This window comes from Blennius ocellaris (assembly GCF_963422515.1).
Source record: "Blennius ocellaris genome assembly, chromosome: 5".
Classification (NCBI taxonomy): Eukaryota; Metazoa; Chordata; class Actinopteri; order Blenniiformes; family Blenniidae; genus Blennius; species Blennius ocellaris.
Window position 1 is genome coordinate 26,840,144 of NC_137654.1, and position 27,349 is coordinate 26,867,492.

The 27,349-nt window shown below is 43.2% G+C and overlaps 2 protein-coding genes across 3 annotated transcripts; one reads left to right on the forward strand and one right to left on the reverse strand.

Annotated features, from left to right (window-relative positions):
* The first annotated feature begins 8,686 nt into the window (after positions 1–8,686).
* Positions 8,687–21,115, forward strand: LOC308130054 (CD9 antigen-like). 2 transcript variants are annotated; one of them, XM_080496233.1, is made up of 8 exons: positions 8,687–8,769; positions 15,950–16,052; positions 17,519–17,616; positions 17,700–17,774; positions 17,867–17,950; positions 18,272–18,328; positions 18,416–18,505; positions 18,619–21,115. In XM_080496233.1, exons 1-8 carry the CDS (start codon positions 8,692–8,694, stop codon positions 18,682–18,684), a joined length of 651 nt encoding a protein of 216 aa, XP_080352359.1. In that variant the 5' UTR covers positions 8,687–8,691; the 3' UTR covers positions 18,685–21,115. The 2 variants fall into 2 exon arrangements, with proteins under 2 accessions (XP_080352359.1, XP_080352360.1); XM_080496234.1 differs by lacking the exon at positions 8,687–8,769 and adding an exon at positions 9,269–9,428.
* A 907-nt stretch (positions 21,116–22,022) lies between these two features.
* Positions 22,023–25,742, reverse strand: LOC308130945 (mitochondrial glutamate carrier 1-like). The gene is made up of 9 exons (XM_080497481.1): positions 25,633–25,742; positions 25,195–25,320; positions 24,891–24,946; positions 24,457–24,547; positions 24,247–24,365; positions 23,915–24,110; positions 23,670–23,827; positions 23,498–23,573; positions 22,023–23,403 (listed from the first exon to the last, which is right to left on the reverse strand). The coding sequence occupies exons 1-9, from the start codon at positions 25,653–25,655 to the stop codon at positions 23,244–23,246; spliced, it is 1,005 nt and encodes a 334-aa protein (XP_080353607.1). The 5' UTR covers positions 25,656–25,742; the 3' UTR covers positions 22,023–23,243.
* Positions 25,743–27,349: the final 1,607 nt, after the last annotated feature.

Consider the following 27,349-nt stretch of genomic DNA (forward strand, 5'->3'; position numbering starts at 1 on the left):
ATTCCAAGTGTTTCTGGTCCAGACAGCCACTAAACCTTAAATGCAAATCAGATTTTATCACATTCAACTGATTAAAATGAGTCCTTTAAAGGTACAACATGGTCAACACCCTGAAGGAGACCACCGGAGCCGACCTGAGAGAGATGCAGGAGGAGCTCCAGGGCCTGAGACGCCGTCTCCATGTCTCCCCAGGGTGAAGCTGAAACGGCTCGCGTCGCCTTCAACAACCTTCAAAGAGCAGTTTCTCCTCCTCCACACAGAATTGAGCCAGAAGAGTGAGGAGGTCAAACACTCCCTCATGGAGACCACCATGAGGGACTGGTGAGAAAGAAAGAGAGGAGAGAGAGGAAGGAGTGAAGGACTGGAGACAGAGGGTGCATCCAAATGGTCCATCCTATCAAAAAGATCAACCGTGCAGTTTTTTCGGTTTACATAATCACAAACATGTTTGATTAACGTGAGCATATTGAGTTTCTCCTTGTTGAATGGTTCATTCTAATACATGTTGTTCAGATAGTGTGAATAAATGGGATTCAATCGAACAAACTCACTCACGAGGTTGGTTTTTCAGATCACACTCATAACTTGTTTATTTAGTCAAAACTGCTCAAATTTAAAGGTATACAGGAGGATTTTCAGGAATTTTAGGAAAGAACCGCCCTCTCCACCGTTTGAAAAAAATGCGCATGCGCAACGCTGTACCTGCTCCCGAGACGGAACGCCTACTAAAACGCGTGCGAGAGACGTGCACGAGCCCAGTTCTCCTCGCGCACGCTCTGTTTACAAGTCACAAGTCGGCATCGCTCACATAAGCTCAAGAAGATTTGCACCAGAGGGGGTGAAACTGTGTAAAAATGTCCGAGAATAATGCGTCGGGTCGGCCACCGGCATGATGAGAACCGTGTGGAGTGAGCTGCGCGCAGGGACGAGCACGTACGACGGGCTTACGTCATATATCACCAGAATGACTGACAATTGGGAGGACCAGTTATTTTGATGATCCACCCGGAAGAAGAAAATCCTCTACTATACCTTTAAGGATCTTGTAAAAAAAGAAAATCTAAAATCTATCATTTCTTTATTTTACATGTAACCCATTGGTAACTCATCTCAATTGCAGTTCTTTTTTGCCTTCAATTGTTACCGTGTTCATACAGTTTTAGTATATTTGTAGGTTTTAGCTGTAAATCCTAATAAAAGCAGCTGGAACAGGAACAGACGTCCCCAGCGACTGGCGACAACACCGGCGCAGCCACACTGCAGCTTGACGCACGGCTGTCACCATGCTATTTATGTGCTAACTCTGAAAATAGACTGATTTGTACACACTTTGTCACAATGGATAATCAATCAGTTCCACCAACTGCTCTGTATCGTTTGAAGATCAAAGTTTGACACATGAACATAGAGCTGCTGATTAATGGCCCAATAAAGAAACACATCTATGCCACTGCAGCTTGGCTCTTTATGATCACGTGGATCAACAAGTCACATATTTGAAGATATTAAATGTATAAGATGAATCTGCAAAGTTGTTTTTTTTAGATCACAAACTTGGCTTGGGAAGTGGCGTACGCATCTTCCAGGACCCGTTTTGTGTGTAATTATAATATAAATGAGGCCCCAGCTCTGCATTTTATACACAGTTGGCTGTGACGTTCGTGTAGCGCTAGCCATTTCTGCAGCAGTCTAACGTGGTTACAGTCACCAAAGTGGTTGACTAGCATCTACTCTTAGCTAGCTTTCACGGGAGAAAAGTCACACACCGCCATCGTCTCTTTGGCCTGAGAACTTCACTGACCGTTTATTGCGCATGCTCAGTGTAACAACGCAGGCACGCATTTACGTCTCTTACGTATGCTGTTTAACATGGCTTTGTAATATAAACAAATATACTTAACAGTTCGCAGCACTGGAAAAAATACATTTATATAAACACTGCTTGAAGCTTCTGTGACTCTGTAAAGGCAAAGAAAAACTCACAGTGATTGAACTTTTTTTTTTTAAAGACTTGTTAACGTACAACCCCTGCAACAAATGCTCACCCATTACACACGTTCAATGTAAATATGGAGCCGATATTCACATTCAATAATTTGAACAGGCTTAATTGAATAATGATCTTGTAAAACAGGTTCACACTGAGCTAAATAGACATCGCTCACGTCATGTGGGAACACTCATCTATTATGGGATCTAATAACCCACAGTCACAAAAAAAAACATGTACTGAAGACTTAATTGGTAACCCTAAACTGCTCACAGGTGTGTGAATGTGAGTGAGTGTGACTTTGCCTGTCTCTGTGAGTTTGCACTGGGATGAAGTGACGAGCTGTCCAGGGTGCGTTGGCCGGTTGTTGAACTGGATAAAGTGGTGTCGATGTGTTGTGTTGAGGACATCTTAACATTCCCAGAAACCGGCAGGAGACACGGTGACTCCTGTTATCGGTTCACGAGGCAGTTGCTACCAGTGAACTTTATCATTTACAAATCTGCAACAACAGCACCTTCGTGCATATATGTTCATTGGGTTCTTTGGAAGTCACCGTATCTCCACTTTGTTCGGGTCGACTGAAACTTTCTGCAGAAAACAAAGACACACTCCAGGAACTTCAATCACCATCTAAATTCCTCGGAACCTGCATATCTGAGTTTGGGAAGAGGCACGAGAGGATTCGACAGACACACGAGTAATCGTCCACCATTTAACTCCTGATGAACAAACATGAACAAGTCAGCACAATAAAATCACTCGACAGACATTTTAGCAAAAAAGTGCACACCTGTATTATTAATTGTAAGATTTTATAACTGAAGAGTGAGGATGATTTGATAAAAAAAAAAAAGAAAGAAAGAACTTAGTCAGGTGCAGTGACCTATTTTTACCACTAGGTGACTGAGCAGCATTTAGTGATCGTCAACCCTTGTATTATGTTAAGGGTTAATTTGACCCATTTCGGTTTTTGTGTTGACCAAAGTAAGGGTCATCTTGCCCTTTTTATCATGAAATTTTGTGACCTTTCCTCATCTGGGGTCATGACCTGGTGTGTGAAATTTGGACACTTTGATGTGTAGTGGAATGTCTGTGCAGAGTTTGTATACAAATATGATGTTGCGGGTCATTTTGACCCGGACACTTTTATGTGGCTAAGTTGTTGTACAGATCCAAAATAAACATGCCTCTTTGATGTTCTTTGTTTTGACTGCCAGAGACCCAGGTGTGTGTTGAAGAGGAACTATCTCTCCCTTGCCCTTGTCACTTTTATCATGCCTCTTTGACAACCACACCAACAATGAGCTTCAGAAGGTTTACAGCGGAAGAAGCTTTATCTCAGATTTTGAACTGGGATAGTGATGCAGAGGAAGAGATTTCAGAGACTGAGGACAATGCAATTGATGATCCAGATTGTGAATTTTCCGACAATGAAGAGGAGCTGGCCGTTGTTTCTCCATTGGATGAAAGCCAAGGACTGCAGCAGTCGTCATCCACAGAGGGGACATGGACATCTAAAGATGGTAATATAAAATGGTCAACATCACCACACCATAGCCGAGGAAGACTGTCATCTTCCAATGTCATCAAACTGACTCCCGGTCCAACAAGATTTGCTGTCACACGAATTGATGATATTGAATCAGCATTTCAGCTCTTCATATCACCACCAATAGAGAAAATAATACTGGAAATGACCAACTTGGAGGGGAGACGTGTATTTCAAGAGAAATGGAAGCCACTAGATCAGACTGACTTACATGCTTACATTGGAATTCTGGTATTAGCTGGAGTGTACCGGTCAAAGGGAGAAGCAACTGCAAGTCTATGGGATGAAGAGTTTGGAAGACCAATCTTTCGAGCAACAATGTCTCTAGAGACATTTCAGATGATATCTCGTGTGATTCGATTTGACAACCGTGACACTGGTCGACGTGAAAGGGACAATCTGGCTGCAATTAGAGATGCATGGGATAAATGGGTGGAAATTCTACTTCTGTTGTACAATCCTGGCCCCCATGTTACTGTAGATGAGCGCCTTGTACCATTCCGAGGACGCTGTCCTTTCAGACAGTACATGCCCAACAAGCCTGCCAAGTATGGCATCAAAATGTGGGTGGCCTGCGATGCAAAATCCGGCTATGCATGGAATATGCAAGTGTATACAGGAAAGCTACCTGGAGGAGCATCTGAGAAGAATCATGGGATGCGTGTGGTGCTGGAGAGGAGTGAAGGGTTGCATGGTCACAACATCACATGTGACAACTTCTTTACATCCTACCGCCTAGGAGATGAACTTCAGAAGAGGAAGCTGACTATGTTGGGAACAGTCAGAAGAAATAAGCCAGAACTTCCCCGTGAAATCCTGAAGATGCAGGGCAGACCTCTGCATTCATCAACATTTGTTTTCACAGAGAATGCAGCAGTTGTTTCATACTGCCCAAAGAAAAACAAGAATGTTCTTGTAATGAGCACAATGCACACCGATGCATCTGTCAGCACAAGAGAAGACAAGAAGCCGGACATGATCCTCGACTACAACTCCACCAAAGGAGGAGTTGACAATCTGGACAAAGTCACCGCAACATACAGCTGCCAGCGCAAGACTGCCCGTTGGCCCTTGGTGATTTTCTACAACATTGTCGATGTGTCGGCTTACAATGCCTATGTCCTGTGGACTGAAATCAACCAGCAATGGAATGCCGGCAAATTGTACCGACGTCGGATCTTTCTGGAAGAACTCGGCAAAGCACTTGTCACTCCTAAGATCCAGAGGCGAGCCAGGCCATCTCGATCCCCAGCAGCTGCAGCTGTCATTGAAAAGGTCAAGGTCAGTTCATCCAACCAATCCGCAATGGATCCAGTGGACACGGGTGTAAAGAAACGGTAAAGATGCCAGGTCTGTCCCTCCCGAGATGACAGTAAAACAAGCGCCTCTTGTGTGAAATGCAAGAATTACATCTGCAGAAAGCACACACTTACATTCTGCCCATCATGTGGAGAGCATTGAAAGTGTTGAACTTTGAAAATGTCAGACAAAGGTGCAAGTTAATTTTAAAAAATGCACAGGGAAAAACTTGGACAAAATAATTCTTAAATATATTTATAAACTCAAAAATGCATTGTTATGTCTGTTCTATAAAAACAGTTCTCAAATATATTGATTAAATCCAAAATGCATTGTTATGTCTGTTTTATAAATGTTTATATAAGCTGTAATAAAGTTGTTTTTGGTTTAACCTGTTTTTGACTGTTTTGGGTGGATTTACACAGTACGGGTCAAAATGACCCGCAACATAATCAATGTAATTTTTTTCCAACATAATACAAGGGTTAACCTTATTTTGATCCTGGGGCTTAACTGAAATCGTTCTTTCTGTAACACAAGTGTTGTTGATAGCCAAGAAATTTGTCCTGATCTGAGCAGATCAGCTCCACGACTGTGCGATGAGGGCACATGAATGACTGCAGATCGTATCTGGAGCTGGCAGGAAATGAATATCACTTACAGACATCTTATAGGTGTGATTTTTTTTTATCTCTCTCAAAACATTGCCTCTCTATCTAAAAGTGTCTTTTGGTCTGTGCTTCCCTCTTGTGGCCACATAAATAACTGCCTAACCACAAGATGTCTGTGCCAAAGAAATGTAAGCGTAGTTCCAAATGCAAATTCTCTTTTTTTTGTCTCTTCTTCTTCTTTCTATAAATAGATGGTGCACCTCTCTCTACACCCTCCACAGACGCCTGGCTCCACTCTCACCTACATAAAGCCTTTTCTTTACAACCATGCGCGGTGTTATTCAGCTCTCGGTCGGTGTGTTGCCAGGAAACCTCGGCACAGAGAAGAGGTCTGATCAAAAGCTTTAGGAAGGTCGACCTCAAATGACTTCTGGCTTTAGTCGAGGCGGTGTGGTTTGATAACCGCTGCCTTTTTTTGTTTTGATTCGACACCTATGAAGGTGCATGCGGAGAAAAAAGAGGAGGCTGAAGCCTTCTGGACAGAAACATCAGTGCACCTATATTTTTTACAGTTTGACTCATTATTTCAAGGGGACAAACTGTGAGTCTGAATCTCCCACAGGCTTGAATGTGTGTGTGTGTGTGTGTGTGACTGTTCCTCAGTGTTTGTCCCTGTGATGGACTGTTGGCCTGTCCACGGTCACCCTGCATTTGACTCCAGTCATAATTTGAAGAATAATATGGCCTGTCCCACACACCGCCTCGTTGCACTGTACATCTTCCACTAGGTGTCACTATACTGCTTTATTGAGCGGGCCACCTTTACTTTCCTTGTTACGCCTCTGAGTTTAAGAGCTGTCATCAGACAGTAAAGAATCACAGTAGTTAAGATAAGCTAAAATAGGTCTGCAACTATACAAGGCCCCCGGTGTATTTAAAGCTCGCAGTTGTCACGGTGGAGAAAAAATACAATGACCTCAGACATGCTGACAAACGTCCAGTCCATGACCCAGACATGGGTGGGAACAACTGGCAAAATCGCAGCTGCTCCTCCAGAAGCCGAGCGCTCCGGAGACTGCGGAGTGAAACATGGACGTTACATTTTAAAGATGCTTTACAGTAGTGAGGTCTGTATGCGACAGCGGTGGTGGACATCAAGGTGAGCGGTTCTACCGACAGACACAAACTGCACATCAAGATCTGAGCTTTTGTTGACTTTTTCTTTCATGACGAACCGGTTTAACTGCATCTTCTATGTCTATTATATTGAGGGTCCACGTGGTGCCGGAGCCGACCACAGCTGACGTGGGGCAAAAGGTCAAGGGGCACTTCGGCCAGGCCACCAGTCCATCAGAGGGCAAATCGACAATCTTCACATAGATTCACACCCCGACCAGAGATTATCCAGAGATAATCTCACTGTGATGTGTAATCCCAGGGGTGTCAAACATAAGACCCGTGGGCCATATCCGGCCTGAGATTCCATGAACCCTACAAGCAAACAGTAAAAATTGCGAAGAAAACATGTTTGTTAAAACATGCATGCAAAAGGCAGTCCCAGATCGTTTTTGGGACATTTTACTGTATTTGGTGTCATAAGAATGGGCATAATGTTGAGATTGCAGTAATTATTTTGGTGTTAATTGTTCAAATTTGGAGAAATACAGACCTCATCAAAACGTGTACCCTCTGTGCTGCAACAAAGAAAAACTCTGGAGTTTAAAGTTAAAGGATATTATGCCACTTCGTCACCACTTAAGATGAGATTGAGCTGGAAGTGGCCCTGAACTAAAGTTAATTTTACTGTGGAGCCCCTACAAGTTGTTAAGACATTGAACAAGTACTTTATTTAAAGCAATAGCAATATATACGTATTCTAATGTATTCTGTGTATTCCTGTCAAAAGTCCTTCTCTACCTCCATTTGCTTGTTTCCATGAATGTTTTGAGCGCGCACACATTTCCCTTGCATGCATTCTTGGACCTACAAATAAACCGAGCCACCAGAAGGCCAACGACAGCCAGTGAGCTGGGGACTCGCTAATATTATCAGCCATTCCTCTTGTAGTGCTGCTTTGGTACGGAGCCAAAAAAAACCCAAGATTCAACATTTTCTCTCAGACCCCAACGAGCCTCCTAATGAGTCCTGGAGCACAGACTTCAGGTTTGAGATGGATAAGTGTGGCTGAGAAGAGCTAAATGTTGGTGATCAGTTACATCAATAGTTGTGAATAATTCATGGGTGTTTGTTTTAGCCCTCCACTTCCTCATTCTCCGTGTCATTCCTTTTCGACTCTGTCTTCACTCCACGGTCGAGCCTGGCAGACCACTGTGCTTCTCTAAAAGGACATTTTCTAACCAGAGCCTAATGGCCAATGGTAGGAGGAGCTATACTCTTTGGATGTTGTCCCTCCATGGGGTATACGTTATAAATCTGCATTATGCGCTGTTTGTGAGGTACATACAATAAGTTAAATGCTCTTCCTCTTCTGATTTTATTCCCACAAGATTTAGTTTGTTTCTTTTTTTCTGCATGTGAGTAAATCTGGAAACTGGCCCTGAAGTCATTGTGTCATTCAACAAACATTTTTTTTTAATCTTTCACTTACCTCTAAGTTTAGGGAAGTTTTTTTGAACTCTCTATTGCTCCAAGTAAGTTAAGCTCTGTACTTTATTTGCCACAGGTTAGAAGTTTGAAAGAGGAATCAGGAGAAAATGCTGTATGAGTCAATGTAATGACTGTATAAAATATAACACCTACTGTAAGACAAGGGACTGCTTTGAGATGCGTTGACACTAAAACCCAGAAATAATAATAATAATAAAAAAAACAACTTTCATTTAGGTTCTAGTTAATCCTATCTGCATGACTTAACAAAGTAAAATCAAATACTTTGCCTCTCACTGCTGCAGAGACATCTGGTTTGAATGTCCAGTGAAACATGTGGAAAGGTTGTTCAGCAACTGTAGTTGGGAAATGTCTTGATGTAGCATGTTTTATGGTACAAAGAACTGATCCTATTATCAAATAATGATTGAAACTGATATTTTTTATTTATTTTTTTTAACCATCTGATTTAGAAGACTTCACCCTCGGGCTAAGTCGCACTCTAATTGAGCCTAATGTGATATTCTGCTAAAACGCATACATCTGATGGCCTTCTATTGCAGTGAAAACCACAAAGCCTTCGACATCACAGCTCGTTCAGAGGACCGTCCTGGCAAGACAGTCTCAGTGTGATGTGGAAACCTGAAGTCTGCGGAGCACATCACTTTTTCCAGAGATGTTGGAGATTTCTAATCCTGATTTCTAACCAGGTAGTTGATCCTTTCTATGGAGAAAAAAAAAATCTATCAGACACAGATGGTTTTATATATTTTCCTAAATGCAAAGAGGGTCATTAAAGTACTCGCCCATTATGTGGCGTGAGGTTAGAAAGCTGGAAGTTGGATATATTAAAAAAAAGAAAAAAGAAAAGCGTAGACTTGTGCATGAATTCCTTCCATTCGGAGCCAAATAATGACCTCGTTAGGGGAACAACAACACCTCAATAACAACATTAAGTCCTCATCGAGTAGTCTCGACCCCCCCTTCTGTCACCCTCTGCATTATTGAAATGGGCGGTCTGGAAAGAGTCTAAGCGGATCCTGTGGTGTGTGTGTGTGTGAGTGTGTGTGTGTGTGTGTGTGTGAGAGAGAGAGAGAGAGAGAGAGAGAGAGAGAGAGAGAGAGAGAGAGAGAGAGAGAGAGAGAGAGAGAGAGAGAGAGAGAGAGCCTCTTGACGCTTCAGTGCCTCACAGTCCGGTGAACCGTTATTGTCTCATTGCGCGCAGCCAGAAAAAGCGTCTACTCTTCTGTTTTTATTTTTGCGGCGTCAAAAACAACAAACCCCGTCACATCCAGGCGAAATGGGCAAAGTGGAAGGAGGAATGAAATGCGTGAAGTATCTTTTGTTCGTGTTCAACTTCATATTCTGGGTAAGTGCGCGTTTGGTGGCGGTTTGGTGACGAAGATGAGGGCAAACTTGTGCGTAAATAACCGGAGAGCAAGTGCAGCGGCGATGCGCGCACAGCTGGGCTTTTTGCGCACACGTGACGTTCCAGCCGCTGGGGTCACAGTTTCCGCTCTAATCTTCTTCTTCTCTGACTTTTAATTGTGACTTTTATTCAGTGGCCACCCGGCGGCGTGGGTTTCACCCTGCGTGGCGCGGAAAGGGTGACAGCCAGAGGTTTTTTAGTTTTGGCTCACCGGGCTCAAATCAGATTTTCCACAGAGGAAAAACCCGCCCCCTTTTTCCCGGGGAAGCGTGTTTTTGAAAGGAAGACTGAATGAAAAGACAGAGGGAGGGAAAGAGAAAGAGAGAGAGAGAGAGAGAGAGAGAGAGAGAGAGAGAGAGACGCAGCATGGAAAACAAACTTTGCACTTGGCTCAGTGCGCGGAGCCGCTTCGTTCAGAAACGCCGCAAAGCTGTTCGACAAACTGACTTCATGACCACGAGGCCATCATCTCACCATCAAATCATCTGCGTTTTATTCTCAGTGTTTGTGTTTTGTCTTTTGGTTTGTTTGGTTTTTTGGGGGTTTTTTTTAGATCTGCGCCTGTACAACCAGTCTGGGGTCATGCAAAGAGTCACTCAACTCAAGATACACAGTCAGGTGGTTGTGAAAGGTTTGTGTGTGTGTGTGTGTGTGTGTGTGTGTGTGTGTGTGTGTGTGTGTGTGTGTGTGTGTGTGTGTGTGTGTGTGTGTGTGTGTGTGTGTGTGTGTGTGTGTGTGTGTGTGTGTGTGTGTGTGTGTGTGTGTGTGTGTGTGACTGGATCCATTGTGACAGCAGGACAATAGCATAGTTTGAGTGTGCAGCTCCTGAGAGCAAAGCCTGAACGCTGCCGCCCCACCGGCTCCCACTGAGGACCACTCAGATCCATTTCCCTGTTTGGGGCGTCAGTGTGGACACATGCAGACACGGACAGCTGAAAATGTGAAAGATGACGGCCAGGGGTTGAGAAGGGTCACATGAGGTCCCTTTCATGACAGAAGAAACAGAGGGAAATGGTGACTGTGATAAAAGGGTCACTGGGAGATTGAGAGGGATATTCGTGCGCGTTCACGTGGCGCAAGAGGAACAGTTGGCATGAATTTGACCCAGATAGCGATAGGAAATAAATCGTTGGGGTATTGGATGAGGCTGTGGATGGACGCTGTCCATGTGGGACTTTTGCCACGCAAAACTGCACAATTCCGTAATTTATAGGCGTTTTTGCAAAATAATTTCACATGTCTCGTCCTGCACCGGGTACAAGTGGAACTATGAACACACACTGCTCATGACTACAACATCCTATTTCCTGTCTGGGCTGCGGCCTCACAATGAGTAATGAAAGTGGGTGGAGGAAGGGCTCATAAGGTTTGTTCGAGCTCTTTGACCTTAAAGCAGACATATAGGCAGCCCTGAAATTTGTAAGTGACATGCATTTGTTGAACCACTTCCACTGTTTGCCACTTTGACTGCATGTGAATTTTCTTTTTTTTTGTTGAGTCCTTTAAACTCCTATATAATCACATCGGTAAATATTTGGACATTGTCACGCATTTGGATAGAAGACAGCTGATTACTTTTACTCCATTAAGAAGGCATACCTTATGAGAGGAGTTTAGATTTCTATACAGGATGATTCTGATGTTACACCCTCATATTAAAATGAATGCCTGCACTTGAAGCACATTTCAATACCAATAGTGTGTGCGCATACACAGACACAATTCTAAAACAACTGTGTCAATGTTCAGTCAGTGTCTTTCTTAATGTTTATGCTTAAAAACCCTACAGAACATCAACACTATGCCACTGTGTCTGGTCTTTGTGTGTGAGCTGCGGTCCGTCGTCATGTTTAGTCAAAAATTAATCCGGTGCAAGATAAACAGCGCTGGACAAACATGTCTGCTGTTGAGTAAAAGTCAGACTCTCCCATGCATGCTTGTCCCTTGTCGCCGAAAACAAGGGACACGTGGGGGGATCTTTGTCTTCCTATAACTTAATTGTAAATGTAACGAGATGATAACTCATTTAAGGGTGGTCTGGTTTCACCCACACGCTCAGATGATCTCACAACAAGTCGGTGTCCCCATTGACCACTGTCGGATTGTCTTATTCTGTGTGTATTTATTGGTTTGGACACTCAACACGGAAGTAAAGTAATGGTCTCTTTCATTTTTAAAGAGTATATGTTTCAATCGATGACCAAACCTCGTCTTTATGAGCTTGAGGTCTAAGTGGACATGGCAGTAATCATCGTTAAGGTTGCCTTTGAACAATTCAGCCTTCAGGTTCTGTTTAAACAAAGAAAGGTTTATTTTATTGTCCCTCTTTATTATATTCTATTATATTCATCTATTTATTAGATGAAAAAATGGGTAAAAAAAAAAGTCTTTATATCATGTACTGAATACTCTGGACAGGAACGTTTTGAAAACAAAGTCCGTTTACATGTAGACAACAGAAACATTGGAAACAATGACATTTTGCCACTAGTGGATGCTTTTGTTTTTGTAATGAGCTTTGGCTCAGAGAACAATACAGGTGTATCAACCCTAAAACAATCAAGCCCCCCCAGGAGAATATGGACGTATGGACTGGGAGTATTTGCACTCTGGAGGCCGCCATTTGTGTTGTTGTCCATCGACTCGTGCATGTGCAGAAAAGCCAGCGGCCATGGTGCGTGTGTGTAGCACCGTTTTCAAAAAGTTGCATTTTCCCAAGTTTACATGACGATGGAGCCAGAGCGTTTCAGAAAAGTTCCACTTTGGCAGCCAATTTCAGAAAGTTGCCTTTTCAGTGGTTCTGAGCAACATTTTCTCGTAAACACACACACACACCTTTGGAAGTATTATTAGTGAAAGTTTTGCATTTCCACTTGAAAACGTCTTGTAAACGGGTTCTTAGTGTCACTAATGTGTGTGTTTGGACTGTGAGGGGGAACTAACATGTCTGGGGGGAAAAAAACAAAAAAACATGCACATAAAAGGGAGAACATGCAAATTCCACACTGAAAGGCCCACAAAATAAAAGCTTCAAGACCACCATACCACTATAGAGGTATCAGATTAAAATAAAAGAACCAGACTTTATCCTAATTAAAGCACATTTAACAGAGTATTATTAGTATTTTGCAGATAAACTACGATGAACGTCCAGCTTATAGATAAGACATTGAGATGAAAATAGACCAGAGATCATTGCAAACACTCCGAAGCGCATCGAAATACACACATCCCAGCCATTTAGCGACATTGAAAAACCATTAACTCGTCTTTAAATGTCCCATATACAGCATTTATTGTATCCGCAGCAGAGCAGGACCTTTCCACAAGGTCGCGACCTCCAGTCAACACCGAAACGGTATAAGGCCATTTCAGATTTATAACACTATTACACACAATTTATTCTGTCTTGACTCGAGCTACACAAAGCTCAATATGACACACTGTCTGATAAACCACGTTGCAGAATTCATAGACTGCAGGTTTTTATTGCCGACTCTGTGGCGCAGCGTTTTGCAGGAGAATTCTTTTAATATTTCCAAATAACTTTTTTTTTTTAGCTTCTTTTCAGTAGTTTTTGTTTCAGCCCTGAAACACACACGAGCTCTGGAGGTGCTGCTGCACTCGAGTCGAGCCGCTCCAGTCTGTCGCCGAGTACAATGGGATTTACTCCACCCATAATTATCCCACTCCTGTTTACACTTTCCTGCTGCTCGTCACGTTTAATGTGCGCCTGCATCTGTTTTTTCCAAACATGTGCCAGACAGAAGACTGTTTTTAACCCGTTTAAATCACTCACAAATTACTCTTGTATTTAAAGAAGTGCCTCCAAACTGTTTAGCTTTTGTATACTATTCCTGCCTAATCCACTGTAGAGCTCGGTGGGTGTTTTTTATTTTATTTTTTTTCTTTATAACCTTGACAGTGGATATTGCCACAGACGGTCTCTGACCAAAGACCACATCCCTCTGTCAGCTCAGCCCCTGTTCTCATGGAAATTCCCCTCGCAAAAAAACACTATTTAACTGCACTGTTAAAAATGTAGCTGTTAAGGAACCTCAATAAAGCTTCGACATAAGATTTCCATCTCTTTCAAGGAATAATCCAGACAGACGAAATTTCCACGGAGGCGTTTTTTGGACAAAGTAGACGGTTGGACCTCTTGAATCCGAGATGGGACAAAGATTTGAGTTTGTGCTTGTTTCTGATCAGGACGCGTCTGTTGGGTGCTCTCATCTTACTCTCTCCTCTCCTTTCTCCCCTCACTCATTCATTCTCTCTTTCATTGTGTCTGTGTATTTCACTCCTATTGTGCTCTAACGGCGTATAGTGACAGAGAGACAGTGGGCCTTTGTCCTTTGGGTGGGATGGGAGGGGAGGTGGGGTTAAAGGGGGGGGGGGGGGGGGGGGGGGTACACAGGGATAAGTCAGGGGGTGGGTAGATTTTGGAGTAGGAGCAAGTGATGTGCATGTGTTTGTGTGTGTGTGTGAGGGGGTAAAGTGATGGGGAGTGGAGTCGGGTGGAGGGTTATGAAAGCAGAGAGAGTGTTAATGGGACCTCTGGGGGAGGCGAGGCTCTGGAGTGCCGGCGTTGGGAATGTATTGAGCTACCGACTGCAGTGTTTTCACCATATCCTGGTTTTGAAGAGGCTTTTAAAAAATGAAGCCATAACAGCAGCGAAGGTTTCCTCTAAGTGCAAAGCAACCACCTGCTCTGCTCAGAACACCAGCTACAGTTGCCCTCGTGTTGCAAAGCTGCAAGCATTCAATAGCCCCCACCCCCCCCACCCCCCACCCACCCACCTACACCATCACACCATCAGGTGTGCTGATAAACGTCACAGATCCCGAGGCTTTCTCACAGATAATCCAGCCTCACACCCGTACGTCTACAGAACTGCAGCCTTTGCTTCAATGTGCTTTTATCACTTTGAAGCGGTTAATCCTGAAGCCCCCCCCCCCCATCCCACCCCAGGAGCTCAGCTGCCCCATACATCACCAGGCATGACACTAAATCCTCAGTTTGGGAGGAAGCCGGCTCCCCGGCACCTGTCCCATTCCAATGCTTTACAACTGAGCAACTGGCTTCACTTCAGGCCGACGCCATAAAATAGAACCTGTGCATGTGGAGTGGAGGAGGAGGAGTGCGGAAAGCAAAGATGACATAATGAGTAATAAAGAGTGAAAAAGAGAAATTGCAGAAGCAGAAGAAGGTAAAGTCTGAGAGTGGAATCGAGGTGGAACAGATTCCTTTCGTCTGGATTTGGTAATAGCGTCTGTTTCGGAGCTTCTAGGATCCATAAACAGCCACGCAAACAGCGGTTCCACCTAAATTCTAGATCTGGGACACAGTGAGAGACCATGTGACAAACCCCCGCTAAATACTGTCCATTGACACAAATCATTTCATTTTTGTGCGCACACACACACACGCACACACACACATAGACACCATGTTGTTTTCGAAGCTCAACTCAGCCTGGATTATCCCCAGGGGGCTACGAGCTGAGTGATCATTAAAACCTCTCAGTATTGATCTATCAGTGGAGCTCCCGCCACCACTTCTGCCCATTAGAGCATCTCAGATGTCGGCGGGGGGGGGGGGGGAGCACTCACGTCGAGGTCTTCCCACCACTAAGGGAATGACAGTTGGGGGTTGTTGTTTTTGTATTAGCCAGGGCAAACCAGGGTTTTGAGTATTAGCCCCACTGGATGTATTCTGATGGAGGTTTTAGATGGAGGAAAAAATGAGCAACGTCTAACCACATTTCCAAACAAACAAGAGAGCCTGTTCAAGCTCAAGGTGCCATACGTCTGCCCACGGCCAAGCGCGTCATTTTCTCCTCACCGGGAAAGAAAAGATCACGACAAGCCTTTCAGAGTAACAAAAGTTTAGTCTATAATGCGCCACGATCCACCCGCCCTGCATACTCAGACGTATTATTTTGGCACAAAAAATATAATCTCCTATCCCGTCGAACTCTTTAAAATTAGAACTTTGTTGTGTGGAAGTGGAGGGGGTGGAAGGCCTTCGTGGAATCGAGTGGAAAATTGAGTTTATGGGGACTCAAAAAGAGCACAAAACGACCCCCGGAGGCTTGAAAAAAAAATTTTTTTAAACGTTCCACTGTTGCGTGGTAGATGAAAACAGCATTGCATAAACGCTGAAACCAATTTCCCACACTGATGTCATCCGAAGAGCCGGGACAAACACTGTATGAGAAACATGTTTCGTTTCGAAATGCATAACAGAAAATCGACTGTCTACTTTGTAGTTCCAGCAGTATTTCTTTTATTTTTGTTTTTAGACAATTTAATGATCATTATTGTTCATCTATTGACCAGAGGGAGGGAAAATCAGGATTTATTTGCTATGTTGGAGTGTTTGCCTACGATGACTTTCCCTGTTTCCTCTGCGCAGGTTATGTGCTAAATATGTTGTGTGTCTGTTCTGCTTTCAGCTGATGGGATCCTTCGTTCTCGCCGTGGGTTTGTGGCTGCGTTTCGACCCGGAGACGGTTTCTCTGCTCAGTGGTGAAAAAGCTCCAGGCAACTTCTTCATTGGTGAGTACTGTTGACGTGCACCTCGGTTAATATCTATATGGGTACGCACATGAAGCGTGACATTACTTGTTTTTTTTGCAGTGGCTAAAAATACAACTGCATTGCTGCATTTTTTTTTCTTCCTTTTACTTTCTTTTGCAGCTTGAAATTGTTATTGGTGGAATTGACTATGCTGTCATGGTTTTTTTGGATGATTAGACTTTCAAGTCTCAAATGAGAGTGAATAACAGGAAGCGTTGGCTGCATATAAAAAAAAGAAAAGAAAAGTGAATACATGAGGGAAACCACAAGAGCTGCACTCCACCTTTCAGTCTGTCGCCCTCCCCTGAGGAACAGAAAGAACAGAGGGGAGGCACAGTTACAAGCCCGCAAGAGATTACTGTAAAAAATAAATAAATAAATGGATGGGATTTCATGACAAAAATTCAAGTTTTATCCTAATATGACAGGGAGGAGGAAAGGAAAGTCTTGAGTCTGGACGAACCTGGTTTGAATCATCACTGCATCACAATCCTATATATATAATATTATGAAGGTTTTCTTGTACATGTCTTTGTGAATTTAAGTCCAAAGATGACGGGTGGCTTCTCTCAGCTCCTCTGGGACTGTAGTGCTGCACATGGCCTTGACAGTGAGAGCGCTCTGCAGTTGCTATGTTACAGTCCCATGAAACAAAACCCCTGCTTTTTTCTTTTTTCTTTCCACTGTGTTTTTAACAGAAAGGGGAAAAAATATCTTCAGAGGCATGTATGTGAGTGCAGCAGCATCCTCACTAGCTGGTAGAAGTTGGAAAACATAATAAACCGCCGCGGCGTCTGACACCCTGGCATGTCAACCAAACCGCCGGCAAAACAAAACACTCCTATCTGAGTAATAGCTGCATCACACAGAGGGATCCTTTACCAACCCTCTTACTCAGTCCCATCTGAACCCGGTGTACATGGGAGCTGGTGACTCCGCATCCTCCGTGGAGCCGTTGCCTCGCAACCGATCGCGTCTGTACGAGGGTGCGCTGTGGTAACCGGTTCCTCCCTGAAGAGCCACCTGTGATGGACGTTTTCCTAATGAGCTGGTAAATGGGAGCTCAGAGCATTTAGGAGGACTGGAAGCATCCCACTAAGAGCTCTGCAGCTGAATCAGTCTCCTGCTAACAAGGATGTTTATGAGACACACGGGGATACTATCAGGAGGCACCTCAACCTGTAAGAGAAAAACCATATAAAAACACCCATAAAAACAATAAAATGTAAAAAAAAAAAAAAGCAGTCTGAAACGTTCTCTCCAGCTCGTCCAAATTCATATCTGGATATATGCTGCCCCCTTTTGGTGAAGTGAGGAAGCTGAAAAGAACTATGGGGGAATTGGAGCCACGCCACTTTATTAGGAGACGTTTCAATTCTGATATTTAAATCAAATCTTTATAAATGTTTTCTTTTCACAAACTCGTTCGCATTTTGCTTCGCCAGGCGTCTACATACTGATCGGTGCCGGCAGTCTGGTGATGCTGGTTGGTTTCTTTGGCTGCTGCGGAGCTGTCAGAGAATCCCAGTGCCTCCTGGGTTCAGTGAGTATCAGGTTCAATAAATAAACCACGTTTCATCCCACTTCAAAGCTTTTAATCTCACCTGCAACTTTCTTTGCTCTCAGTTTTTTGCCTGTTTGCTGATCATCTTTGGATCTGAGGTGGCAGCCGGAGTGTTTGGATTCCTCAACAAAGACAAGGTGCTTTTTTTTTCATTATTTTCTGAGAAATTGACTTGAATCAATGACACTTGAATGTCAAATTGAATCAGTATGTGTCTTCTCTCGTGCAGATCATTGAAGATGTCCAGACCTTCTATGCAGAAACCTACGATGAAAATAATAACGGCACACTGATCACCTCTTACCAGAAAGTAGTACGTAAATGTAAAAAATGCATTACAACTCGGTGATTTCAAGAAAATTAGAAGATCATTGAAAAATCTTGCCAGTTATGTCAATAAACCGAAAAGTGTCTTTCAATTTTAGAATATTGATTGTGAAAATTAAGTGGAAAACACTTATTAAATATTGTATATTTGAAGAAAAATGCAACAAATATAAAATACGCAGAAGTTAAAGTATGGAACAATTCCCACAGTATTGAGATTTTTTTAAGATGTCCCTGTTATTCTAAAAATAAATTACAAATTTTTTTTTAAATGGACTATTGTAATATGTTTTATTCTCCTTCTCAGCTGAGCTGCTGTGGGACCATGAAAAAGCCGTGCCCCGACGCCGATTCAGGAACCACGGTGAGATCAGTCAACCAGTGGACATTCAACGCTTTACTCTTTGAACTGACTTGAATCAAGCAGTGCTGCTTTTTTTCCGGTTCACAGAAAAAGGACTGTGAATCAGGCATCAAGGAGTTCTTCGACAATAAGCTCTTCATCATCGGGTGCGTGGGCATCGGCATCGCTGGAGTCATGGTGAGTGAGGAGGGGAGGAAAGGTGGAGATGTGAATCGACACTTTATGAAAGTTAAATCGTCTGATTTTTTTTGGGGGGGGGGTTTCTTGTTTGTTTGTTTTCCGCTCCACAGATCATTGGGATGATCTTCAGCATGGTGCTCTGCTGCGCCATCCGCAACAGCAGGGAGGTCATCTGAGGTGGATACTTGACCACTTCCCCTCACCCTTCCTGTGTCAAGCCCCAAAAGACCGTACAGCACTCTGGCTCAAATGTCTCAAATCCTCACTCAGTAGCCAGCCATAAAAAAAAAAAAAAAAAAAGCCCCTGAGAGCCACTCCTCTGGCTTCTTCTACCAGTTTCCAAGAATTTATCTATTTTTGCTCCCATTTGCACTCCGAGTAAGTCACGTTTTTGGCATACCTGATGGGAAACTGTTCCGTTTGCTACGTTGACCACACAATCTGTCAAATAGTTGTCTTCGTGGCCATTTGGCCCATCGCTACAAAATTCGAACCCACATACTGACACCGTGGCGTCAATTCTTCTTCACACAGCCTTGACACTGACCCCTCGGCTGTGGGAAACTGAAGCCGGAGGGAGAGCGACCTGATGTGAAAGCAGCTGACTTAGCTCGGTTGTACTCGGAGGAAAAAAATTAGAGCGCACACACACACACACACACACACACACACACACACACACACACACACACACACACACACACACACACACACACACACACACACATCACACACACACACACACTCAGATATCCAAACACAGATATGTTGTGTTGCATGAGACCGCAACCTCAAAAAAAAGGTTTCCTGGCTTCTCAGCGAGGGACCTGATTGGCTGGTTCAGAGTTAACTGGGGCATGTTTCTAATGCACACCTGCACCGCGAACATGCACACCACTCAAAATACACAGGTAGCACAACCAAGAATAACTGTTCCACTAATGAAATAGTTTGATATTTTGGGAAATTTATTAACTTGATTTCTTGAGCACTGTTGAACAAAACAATTGATTAATCCGCCAACCAATCAGATCAGTTGAAATTAAACATGTGCATAAGAGTTCATTCATTTCCCAAATTCTTAAACTGATTCGTCAATGTTTTTGCACCTTTTTTTTAAACAAATAATTTTTAACTCAATGTGCTGGTCTTTTTTTTTTCTGGATTTGTAAATACTTGAAAAAAGCCACCCGAAGTGGCACAGAAGGTACTTTCGAAACAAAAAAGTATGGGAATAGTGTGGAAAATATACATGATTGGCAGCTGATAGGACTCAAACAGGCCAGTGTTGGTAAACTAAAATAATCTCGACTACCAATCCCACAATGCAACCGAGATTTCCTCATTATCACCTCCAAAAAAAGAACGCGTCTTGACAGTCTGGCACAGTGTCAAAAATATCGCTTCCGACTCCTCCGTTGGTCCTTACATAAGAGAGTACGTCTCAGCCGCTATAGACTCCTTCGGTTCAGAAGACACATATCGTGTGGCTGTGTTTACAGGCTAAACTGGTTCTGGCCGATCGACTGAGAATAGACACACACCGGGGCTGCAAACTGGTTATCCAAGCCAGGCCTCGGATGGCTTCCCGACTTCCACCCCCCCCCCCCCCCCCCCCCCCGTCTGTGCCTTACAAGTACACGCCCCAATAAAAAAAAAAGTAAAACACGTTCCTTTATGCCTCAGACTCCTCTAACCTCAGTACGTAGGAGAGCTGGATAGACATACCAAACCAGATCTCAAATTTTTATCCAAATTAAATCAGGTTTGCTGTAAATTCTGTAGTTTATTTCAAGTGTCATGACTCCAGGTTGTAAATATGTGGGGAGTTTTTTTTGTTGTTGTTGTTGTTTTATTTAGTAGTTGCACAGTATTTGTGGCTGATGTGGTAGTTTGCTAATTTAACATGCGGTGTTTAGACAGAAACTTGCAGTAGCCGTACGCCCGTCATCCACCCGTCATCTGAAGCAGCTTCTTAATGTGCCTTTCTGTGCTGAACAAGCTCTTCGGTGAGCTGCAGGCGGTCGACAATGAAGTGGGAGTGTACAAATGTTTGTAGAGCTGGACTGTGGTTAAATTTCACGCACGTTTGACGGGTAGCCCGCATGCGGCTCAACTCCATGTTATTGTGTCTGGCGTGTTGTTGTTGTTGTTGTTGTCATTGTCATTGTTGTTGTTTCTTTTAAACTGTCACACTCGGCCGGCGACAGCTGACATGGTAAATCATTCACAGTTTCCAATCAGTTCTGGTACTGACAAAATCTTTTCTCTCTCTCTCTTTTTTTTTTTTTTTTAAACTCAAAACAATCATCGCAACTTTAAGATTAAAAAAATCTTGTTGTGAAGGATTTAAGTAGGGTTTTTGGGGGGTTTTTTCAGCCCAGATGTGTGTCTGCAGGATGCCAGCGGCTGTTTGTTCTGACATTGTCTGTCTCTCAACACTTTTCTGCAGCGTCCCTCGGTTTTACCTGCTGAAGGGGTCGTAGACGTGTGACCCGCTCAGGCACCTGAACGGTCATAGCTGTTTGTGTGTTAACTTATTTCGATACCATTCCAGGTCTCTCAGGAATATAGGTGTTTGAAGTTTAATAAAGATTTTACAGAGTATCTTGTGTCTTTTGTTATTGTGCAGGATTTGTTGACACAGACTGAGTTTGCAATTTCATGAGGAACTTTTAAGGCTTTTAACCAAAATATGTTGTTGTTTCTGTCAACAAGCCTAACGGCAAAATGTATTTTTCTATACTAGTAGATGTTACATAATGAAGTACATGGTGATATTCATGGTATCCGGTCACCATTTCACTCAGTAACCTATTCTGCAGACTGATCCGGTTACAAAAAAAGAAAAAAAGAACTTATACCACTAAGTCATGCAAGTTCAAATCTTTCTAAATACAGCCCTCAAATCGTGCCACCTGTATTTCCAAAAGACTGACACGTCTGATCAAAATCTTTAAATGAAAATGTTATAATCTATGCAAAATATGTGCTGAAGAGATGATAAAGAAAATGTCACTGTAATCATTGTGTGAATGCAGCTGCGTGAATGTTTATACAATAATAAAATCAAACAAATCCAGCAGTAATCCTGAGAAAAACCCTCACATCCCCCGTACTCAGGACGGCTTCCAGGTTTAGTCACATTCGACTCGTGTCAGAGGTTCACCTTTCTGCTCTTGAGCCCGTAAGACAGCTGAACATGCGTCAGAGGGAGGCAGTTATGTGGCGAAGGCTCCGGGGCTACCCGGGGTACGGTTACCCCCGCACTGCAGCATGAGCACTTTTACCGCCAAGAGCCCAACCACGCTGGTGATGCATGTGTAAAGGAGTGTGTGGCAGCAACTGTCCGGATTGCATCAGAAAAAAAAAGAAGAAGGAGAGTCACACTTACAGTCAACCTGCTGCTTCTTTCCAACTCAGTGTTTGTAAACTCTAATCTGCAATAGGCCCGTCTGCACACACTCCACAAACAGGAAAAAATAAAATAAAACACACATTGCGTTCATAGAAATTTATTCAGCATTTAAAAATCTGTATTTACATGTGCTATTCTAAAATGAACAATAAATAACTTTTAACGTCAAAGGATGAAACTCCTCTGACGTGTCGAATGGTTAAAATTGTTCTCAATTCGAGTTTTGTCCAACAGCTGGCTGAACATTCCATACATACATATTTACATCAGTTGCGTCTACTGAGAAGACGTTGCTGAATTGAGAGTGCAGCCGGATCGTACACTCTGTTCTGCTTCTATATGAATACATTTGTCGGGCTCCTGTATCTCTGAAAGAAACCTGACCAACCAGACAACCACTATCGACTGAGACACCGGAGCTCTCATGATCATGTGGCTTTATTTATTAATTTTTTTAATCAGAAGACTTGGTCCCCGAAGCTCTTATCCATTAATACTGCTTCACTTTGCTCTTATCCAACTTCCACTAAAACCTTCACTTTATTTGAGATATTCAAGTTTAAATATTTGCGTAGACTGCCTTCGAAGAGATTCACAGTTCACAGACAAAACCTCCCAAACTCCTCTGCTTACAATCAATTGTAGACGATGAAAATGGTTTAAACAATTTAAGGAAACCACACATCACAGATTAAAAGTTAAGACAGAATCCCCGGATGGGAAATTAGTATTTAGACGGTTTAAATATTTGTGTTTCAATAACTTGTTGGGGAAACACCAAGCGGATTTGCAAAATCCATTCCAGTAAAGTTTCAGCATCCTTGTTTCTTCTTTGCAACGCCATTAAATCCAGGTGTTTCTGAGATGGTCTGTGAAATTGCAAGTTGAGGTTACAGGAGGGTTTGAATGATATGAGCTGCGTTTTGTCGCTAATGTCTGAATTCGTGAAGGTTTGTAGCCACAGGGGCAGATGCCGAAGTCTGTTCTGGGTAAACAGTGGTAAAGACGGGCTGTCCAGCCCCTCGTTGAGAGCATCAGCTCTCAATTTCAAGCGATAAACCAAACTGACGCTCGCACACAGGTGAGCTTCAATCTCTTAGATAAACGATACAATCCTAAAGGTGTCATCTGAAACTGTTTTGAGACTAACTGGCATCACTCTGGTCCTTTCAGTGATTCGCTTTAGCCTCCAACATATTAAAAAAAAAAAAAAAAAAAAAAAGGTACAAAGCAATAGAGAGCTGGGTCCAATGCTGCGCCCGGGGCGTAGCTGCCGTGATTTAATGAGCCGGCGAGAAAGACTTGGAAACAGTTTGTTCATGCAGAGTAAATGTTGTAGGGCGAGTACCCCAAGAGGAACTCTCCGACTCCGACAAAGTACACGACCTGGGCAATGCCAAAGAGCGGGGCGATGACCAGGGCCCGACAGCTGGCTCCCTTCAGGAACGCGCCGGGTCCTTCTTTCTTCAGGATTTTCCTGCAACGTAAAGGAGAGTTAGCGTTCTGGTGGCGAGGGCAATACCCAAAGTCTGGCGTGTGCCAGGGAAAAGCGTCGATTGAAGCATAATTACCTGACACAGTCCACTACGCCGTTGTAGGTTTCCTCATTGGCTCCTTTCCTGAGCGACTGTAGCCTCGTCTTGACAACTGGACAAGAAATATCAAATTCATTCAAATGCAACCAGTGTTTACTTCCCTGTCCTCTCAAAACTGAAAAAATAAATAAATAACAAAGAGACTGACCGTCGCAGGGACTGACAGTCACAGCAGCAACGCATCCCGCCAAGCAGCCGGACAAGAAGGACCAGTAGAAAGGCACAGACGGGTCCCCGGACGAATGCTGGCCAAGCTGGTGCAGATGTGCAAAAAGAGGGAAGTACACCATGGAGAATGGCATGTCCCTGAGAGGAAGACGTTAAAAAGAAAACAAACACTGTTATCCCTCTCATCAGAAAGCAAGACGATGTTCACATGATGGGGAAACTCGCCTCAGTAACGTGGCCCCGAGTCCCCGGTAGAGCCCCGTGACTCCTTTGGTGCTCAGCAGCTCCCTGGCGATCTGTGTGGCCGACACTCGCATGACTTGAGGAGCCGGGTTGGCGTTGTAGGAGCGACTGAGGACGGCGGTCGTTCCTCCCATCTTCAGAGTCGTGACCACGCTGGGCATCACCCTCTGCTGAGCGGCTGGGAGATACAGCGAAAAAAAAGAAATTGTTCTCTTGGGGCGAAAACATCCGACGGAAGAAACTAAAAAAAACATTTTAAAAAAACGGCTTGATCTGTAGCCTTTAACTGGGTGGAACAGAGCGTGCGACTGTACCGAGCCGGCCTGCGTCCTGCAGCTGGATCTTCAGCATCTCCATGGGCGTGGTCACTATGACCTGGCACATCCCCGCGCAGCATCCCGCCAACATCTCCTTGAAGACCGTCAACTTCCCACTGAGGACACGCAGACAGGGTTCACGTCATCAACATGCTTTGATGGCTTCATGTTGATGAGATTCGGAGAGTTTTCCTCGGTGGTACCGACCCGTCTTTACTCAGCTGGTGGCGAAAGAAGTCGTTAGCGGCCAGTTTGATGGCCTTCTCCGGTGTCACCAGGGTGAGATTCACTGCCGCGCCTGCAGGGGTGCGAGATAATGATTGTTGAAAGTACTTTTTTTTTTTTTTCTTAAAAAGAAGCCACATACGTCACAACTACATCAGGCAAAAGATGTTTTAATCTAATAGCTATTTATTGGATCACTGAGGCCGTTAATCAAATAAATAACCTGTTAAATGAAGCGTGAGCTGTGAAAATTTCGATTTCATGAATTGATTGGCAAGTCTAATTGCTTTGGCTGGGCAATCACAGATCACTCGTCACAGATATCAGTAATTCCAGCTCTCGGTAGACGAAACGTGCGCCGCGTTGATCCAATAATAGCTTATTAAAACGTGAATAGCCATCTTGTCTCGTCTTACCTCTGTACATGCCAAAGTAGCCGTCGGATTTCACAGTTTTTATCAGGCAATCCATCCTGAAAAGAGAGAAAGAAACAAGAGACAGATGAGACATGGACATCAAGTGATACTCAATTATGTTAAATAATGAAACAACTGCTTTTTATAATGGACCTTATAAAGTGCCATCAGTCATTTTCCTGAACTTGATGTATTTGACAGATAGATTTCTTACTCCAGAGACGATCAATGAGTGGACGTAGAGTTTGTCATGGTACAGATCGTGCATGCGAAACCGGAGGCGGCGTCAGATCGGAGCTCTTACATGTTCTTGTAGAGCTGCTGGCCGCTGCGCTGGTTCTGCAGGCGGGTCTTGGCCAGGTCGATGGGGAACACGCAGGTGACTCCGACCATGCCTGCAATTCCTCCATTGATCAGCTTGGCCGGGAGGCTTCACGGGAAAGGTGAAAAGGGCAGAAAATGTCTCGAATGTGATGATTCAATACTCCTGCGGAGGCTCACACGCGGTTTATTGGTTTATTTCCTTTCCCGGTGTGTGCGTGTGAATCGAGGAATTAACATGAGGTTTATAGCGACGGCCTCTGGGAATCTCGTCATCCCAAAATAACATGTTGACAGAATGAATCCGACGAAACGTGACGTGTTTTCAGCTCTACCGTTAGCAACCTGTAAGTATAACTAAATTAGACAAATTAAAGGGATGAATCAATATAAGCATGCTCATGCTTTGATGGGTTCATACCTAATTTGCTGTCGCTGGGCCATGGCTGCTGGTCGCTGTTAAAGGTTGGTAGGTTGTAGGTGAGGCCGCAGAGGGAGAGCAGGTGGACAGTCCCTGAGAGACTCTGAGCAAGGCAGGAGTAAAGAGAAGCGCCGGGTTATATATATATAGAGAAGAAAGTCCAGCCCCGCAGATCCGGGGATGAATTTGAGATCCCTCCCTCCCCACCCACTGCACTCACAGCCGAAAAATATTTGGTGTCAGTCTTCACACACTACTGTACGAAGGGGCGGTTGCCCCGGGGCAACTAGGGCCTCCACGCTGAGTATGACATGCACTCATAGGGTTCAATATTGATCCATCAAAACAGTGTAAATAGCTACAATCTTCCTGAAGTGTTGCATCCTGAAAATGGACATAATGACTTATTATATTCTGCTGATGACAAGTTGTGGAAACGTTATAGACAAGTTAAACTGCTGCTTTATTCAGAAAACTTGCAGAAAAATGAAAGGGAAAGTACTGAAATCACCGTTATATTGTATTTAATTGCATTGTCCATTTCAATTATCTTCCAAATGAATTATTTTCTTTAAAAAAAGAGAGGTTTGAGCTCTTTTTGATTATGATCATTTTACAGTTCACTGGATCTTTTAAACAAATAATCATTATTTAAATATTACAATTACAATCCGCAGCATGCTGTTGTGCTTGTTTATTGTTTCATTTTTATGTTTGCATATGTATATGTATTCATTTGTTCTCAACATTATATGTATATGAAATCATACATAGACATATATATATATATAAATCTATAAACCTCTTGTAAATAAACTATATGAATAAAGAAATCTATATCCAATGTCCAACAGATACACACACATAGACATATTCATAACACATATAACTAGTTTAACATGCCTGAAAAGGGGTGGGAAGAAGTAGAACGTATTTATTCCCATTTAAAATGAAATAAAAATTCCAAAATTAGATAAAAACACTTAATTGAGTATGAATTGTTTGTGTATGTACTGTTACAATATCTGCAGAAATCAAAGGATCATCAAGTTTGAGGGAAAGAATAAATGTATGGATATGAATTAAAATGGTGATCATACACAGAAGTGACTTATAATGATAAAAGTTTAACAACTTGCAACATGATGTAAATTGTATGTCAGTGTTGTATAAAAGTACAGGATATAAGAGAGATCGAGGTTTGAGACAATTACAGTAATGCCAGTATACGTACTGCATTACTGCCACTCCCAATGACAAGTTATGCTGACTGTGAAGAAGATAAAAGCTGAAATGAAACAACTCAAACACAAACTCATTCTTTCAGATAAAACATTCCACTCCAAACATGTGGCCTGGAATCAGCTGCTGTATATCTTGCAATATATAAATCTTCAGAAATTAGTTGTACTTTGCACAACATATTTGCACGTTTTGCAGATCTAAAGTTTAAAATCAGTATGATTACATAAGAACGACACCCACCTGTAACAGCTGTCTGATCTCTGCAGGAAAGAAATGAAAGAAGAAGCGGATGACTTTTCTTTTTTTCTTTCTTTTTTTTCACAAAGTGGGCTGGAAGCCCTCAGGCAGGTCATGGTGTGACCTGTTTTTCTCACACTTGTCAAAGCGCAAAGTAGATTTGGTTTCATAAGTGAAATTCAAGAGGGGATAATTGTGTCTATGCACAGATTAAATTTTGTATTGAAAATATTGA

Coding starts and splice junctions, on each gene's coding strand:
- LOC308130945 (XM_080497481.1), bottom strand. CDS start 25,655: ATGGCCCAGCGACAGCAAATTAG. Junction 24,548..24,890: donor CTACTTTGGCATGTACAGAG/GTAAGACGAGAC, acceptor GCACCCCTGCAG/GCGCGGCAGTGAATCTCACC. Junction 24,366..24,456: donor CACCAGCTGAGTAAAGACGG/GTCGGTACCACC, acceptor GCGTGTCCTCAG/TGGGAAGTTGACGGTCTTCA.
- LOC308130054 (XM_080496233.1), top strand. CDS start 8,692: ATGTGGAAACCTGAAGTCTGCGGAGCACATCACTTTTTCCAGAGATGT. Junction 17,951..18,271: donor TCACCTCTTACCAGAAAGTA/GTACGTAAATGT, acceptor TCTCCTTCTCAG/CTGAGCTGCTGTGGGACCAT. Junction 18,329..18,415: donor ACGCCGATTCAGGAACCACG/GTGAGATCAGTC, acceptor TCCGGTTCACAG/AAAAAGGACTGTGAATCAGG.